At 34.3% G+C, this 4,599-nt stretch overlaps 1 protein-coding gene across 1 annotated transcript; it reads right to left on the bottom strand.

Annotated features, from left to right (window-relative positions):
- Positions 1-217: 217 nt before the first annotated feature.
- Positions 218-3,378, bottom strand: LOC109192161 (protein FAR1-RELATED SEQUENCE 7-like). The gene is made up of 4 exons (XM_019342747.1): positions 3,315-3,378; positions 2,750-2,827; positions 1,715-2,261; positions 218-1,007 (listed from the first exon to the last, which is right to left on the bottom strand). The coding sequence occupies exons 1-4, from the start codon at positions 3,376-3,378 to the stop codon at positions 218-220; spliced, it is 1,479 nt and encodes a 492-aa protein (XP_019198292.1).
- Positions 3,379-4,599: the final 1,221 nt, after the last annotated feature.

The raw sequence follows: 4,599 nt of genomic DNA, 5'->3' as shown, positions 1-4,599 counted from the left end.
TATTTTCCAAAACCAGTGATTGAACGGCACCCTTTATATTTGAAGCAACCTTATTTGCAGCACTCCTTCTTCCCTTGCTATAGTGTACTTCTTTGCAATAATACTACTACTCCTTTTATTACGCACACCTTTCAATCTCCGGCTTGAAGGATCTTGAACAATACCATTTGAAGATGAAACACCACACCCTTCAATATTCACTTTCCCAATCTCAGCTTCAATCAATTTCTTTGCATGCATTCTCAACAGCTTCATCGCAAAACTGTCTAGCTACACTATTGTCTTGACTTGAAACAACCAATTTTTGAAACTTCCTACTAATCTCAACAACCCAAATTGAATGAGGAACACCAACATTATAAGACAGTGAATCAAAGTTCACATTCCTACCAGCTGCAACCTTTTTAGTCCATCTTTTCATAATGTACTTGTCAGGAATACTAGGAACACAGTTTATATCAAGTATGCGTAAACAATGACAACACAGAATTCCCATTTCGGAAAACAGTTTGCAACTGCAAGAAATGTCAAGATTAATCCGCTTAAAACTAACTTCATGCCTTATAATATCTACATCCGGTCGCCACACATGATACTTATATTGACACCCATCATTCAACACAATCTCTTGGTGACACGCACTGCCTTTCATTAACTGTTCCTCAAACAAAAAATAGATTTCAATTGTATATACCTCTCTAGCATGTGAAAGAAGTTTCACATGGTCAATCATCATGGCAGGTACACCTTGAGCACAACGAAAATCTTCACCATTTTCTTTACTTCTCCACTCAGAAATAACACCAACAAACGAGGAGTAGAAATCACACAAACCAGCATTCTTAGATAGCCTTCTAGAAATTGAATGGTTTGTGGTTTCACTCCTTTGTGAAGATAGAATACCCCCAGAAAAATAATCCTTATTGAAAGCTGGACACCATTTCTCCCTACAGTCGTAAAGCTTCCCTAGCCATGAATTCTTGTGACACTTAAATTCGGTCACCATCCTGAAATTTATGTATTGTACACTCATAGTTACTTAACTGTAGATTCATAATTAATATGCTGTATATTCATAATTAATATAATGCAGATTCATAATTGCAAATATTGTATATTCATAGTTAATATACTGTTGGTTCATAATAGCTAAACTGTATATTCATAACTGCTATACTGTATATTCATAAACAAAAACCCATAAACAGAAACATACCTAGTCCAATAAAATTCAAATTCAGCTTCAGTGTCCGTGTATTTCAGCAAGCAGTTGAAGATATCCATGAACTCCTTATTGTCCTTAACGTCTTGATATGCTTCTTCGAATTCTCACCAATATGCCATATGCAAAGACGATGGCGTGATGTTAGAAAAACTATAGAAATAGCAGCAGCCATGGCTGCACATTGATCCGTCATAATCGATTGTGGACACTTGCCATCCATAGATCTTAAAAAAGCTCTAAACAACCACACAAAGGATTCTATCCTCTCGTTCTTCAAAAACCCACAACCAAACATTACATTCATACAATAATGATCCATCCCTACAAACAGGCCACATATCATATCATATTTGTTAGTGCGATATGTTGTATCATGCACTAAAAAATCTCCAAACAATTCATAATCCCGTCTCATTTGACCATCCCTCCAAAAAAAATTACACAGTCTTGAGTCAGAATCAACTTCAAAATTGAAAAAAAAAGTCAGACTCATTGGACTGCCTCCTCCTAAATATTTCAATTAAATAATTGGAATCAGTTCCATCCAAACTCTTAACTGTGTCACAAGCCAGTGAATTATAAGCATCAGGACTAGTGAAACCAACCAATGAAGACCCGCCAGATTGATGTTTCAAAAACCTAATACCCCCTGGCACCCCAACTCCACTCTGCTTCAAGACTTTTAAACATGAAAGCTGGTTACTTCCCGCTCTCCTATGTGACCGAAGTAGATGACTCTTGTCTAAATCACATAGCTCGTGATTGTGCACCTTCATATGTTTTGCTACTGTCCACAATCCATCACCACCCACATCAAACTGAACAAATGCACCACACCCTGTCCTTGTATCAATTTTTGAATAAAGCTTAACACCACCATCTGCCTTACACTTAAAACCAGCCTTAGAACAGTAAAATCTCTTCATTTGAATTGTCTTGGTAGATGCCTTGTAACGTTGTTTACCCTTCCTCACACTAAAACCAACTCTATATGCATGTTCGTTATACAACTCAAAAGCTTCATCACCATTACTTACTACAACACCAACCAAATCTTCATCAATTGCAATTGCAAAATATATAACCTCAAGTATAACAAATAATAACGTTTGATGGAAATATAATTCCAACGTAGAGGGGGAGAGGGGAATGCCGAATGAATCCAGCCATGCTCTACATAAGAACAGAATTTCCATCAAATGATAAAAAAAAATATAACATGCACTGAACATTATGACTGTAAACTCATAACTCCATAGTTGTATATTCATAACTCTAAAACTGTACATTCATAATTGCTTAACTGTATATGCAAAACTACATAGCTGTTCATTCATAATTTCACCCTACATACTCATAATTTCATAGTGTATATTCATAACTTCATCAATCTATTCACATAAGCACAATACATATATGATCAAAAACATCATTCTACCAATAAAACCCATCACATATCACCATACTTGATCTGTACTTATTGAATAAAAACATTCTAATTGAGAGTAAACAATGGTAAAAAACCTGGAATAGAAGAAGATCCATCAATGTTTAAATCTCCTTGATCTGTACTTAATGAATCACCCACCAAATCTTCATTCACTGAAAATACATAAACAACGTACACAGAGCAATCAAATATATAAACATACAACTGTAAAATTGTTGAACATATAACATGCAACTTATTGACATTCACTTTACAAATAGCTACAGAGTACCAAAAACTGTTATGAATATATAGTTCACACAGTATGAATGTACAAGTCAATCATTATGAACGTATAGTTGCAATATTATGACAGATGCAAACTGCAGAGATTTATGAGCAATGTAAACACTCCAAAATCTGAAATCACCTGTAAATTCTACCCAAATCGCATACATTGATTGCAATCACCAGCAAAACCTCACCAAAATCTCACACATTGTACGCAATCAACACCAACCACAAATTCAAAAAAAAAAAAATACACTAACACCAGATTTGATCGCATTAACACACACAAATATACGATCGAATTCAGCTTTTTACCTAATAAATCTCAAAACACAAAAAATATCAAGTATATCCAAAATCGCAAAATACCTCGAACCTCCATCATAGAATATCGATCAACATTCAATTCGCTCTGATTTGTTGCCTCATCCATCAAAGAACTCTTTATTCAAAGACAGACGATCAACAAACAACAAAAAACGCGAAAGGAAAGAATATATGAAACTTGCGAAACACTGCGATTGCGATATAGAATGAATTGCAATCTCAAATTGCCAAAACGAAAGAAGGAAACAAAAGAAATCGTCTGCCAAACAAATCAATGACGCCGTTAACGGCTTAACAAACGTAATTTTTTTTTAAAATTAGAATACCGCCGTTTTACCCTAAAACGACGTCGTTTTGGGCCCGTGTCCACAATTCATTGTGGACACGGGTCCAGGGCATAATTTGCCTCAATGGTTCATGGTTGTACATTTTATAAGTTCTGAAAAGAATTATAAAGTTTAGAGAATGAGTGTGCAGCAAAAAAAAAAAAAAAAAAAAAAAAAGCCCATTCCTCTATCCATTTGTAATTTCTTCTCCCGATTATTTTTCTCAATTAATCAATTTATGTCTTATTTATTATTTATTTCTTAAATAAATTCTTATTCCATTTTGTTATATAAAAATAATTCTTGTCAATGACCTTGCGGTCTAGTGGCACCAAGTGGGTCTTCTAATTGGAAGGTCATGAGTTCAAATCTCAGTAGGGCAGTATTGGCTCTTTATGCTTCAGTAAGTATGAAAAGATACTACATTATAATAGAGTCAATATTACTAAAAAAATAAATTAACTCCTATCATTTTTATTAACTATAACTATATAATTTCTTATATGCACAAGAACTGCACGTGATGGATACATACTCCTTCAGTCCCCGTTTCGCATTTTCTCGTCATGAATAACTGAATATTGTGCACATCATAATTTCTAGTCAGGCCCCTTTCTTTGTTAAAAAAAAAAAAAAAGGAAAAAAAAAGCCTCCAACCTTATAATTTCGAGAGATAAGGGTAAAGTACACCTTTTTAAGTATAATCAAAATTTAATTAAATCTTAAAAAAAAAAAACCCCAATTAGACACTGCACCTTAACTCTTCACTCTTATGCAATTTAGCTAATACTCTGTTAGGAACCATGTATTAGGATTTTGATGATACCAATGTAATGTAGAAAGTAGACCCCTAACTCTTTCGTTTTTATTGTATCGCTACTTTCGTTCTAGACGAAAGTTGCCATAACTCATATGTAATTCGTGTTAAGCTAGAACAAACACACGAAAGGAGTTATGAATAGAAGATAGGCTGATCAAGACGAAAGAAGACTCCACAGCAA

The sequence above is a fragment of the Ipomoea nil genome, unplaced genomic scaffold (genome assembly GCF_001879475.1).
Source record: "Ipomoea nil cultivar Tokyo-kokei standard unplaced genomic scaffold, Asagao_1.1 scaffold1769, whole genome shotgun sequence".
Classification (NCBI taxonomy): Eukaryota; Viridiplantae; Streptophyta; class Magnoliopsida; order Solanales; family Convolvulaceae; genus Ipomoea; species Ipomoea nil.
This window is presented reverse-complemented; position numbering and strand designations above follow the sequence as displayed.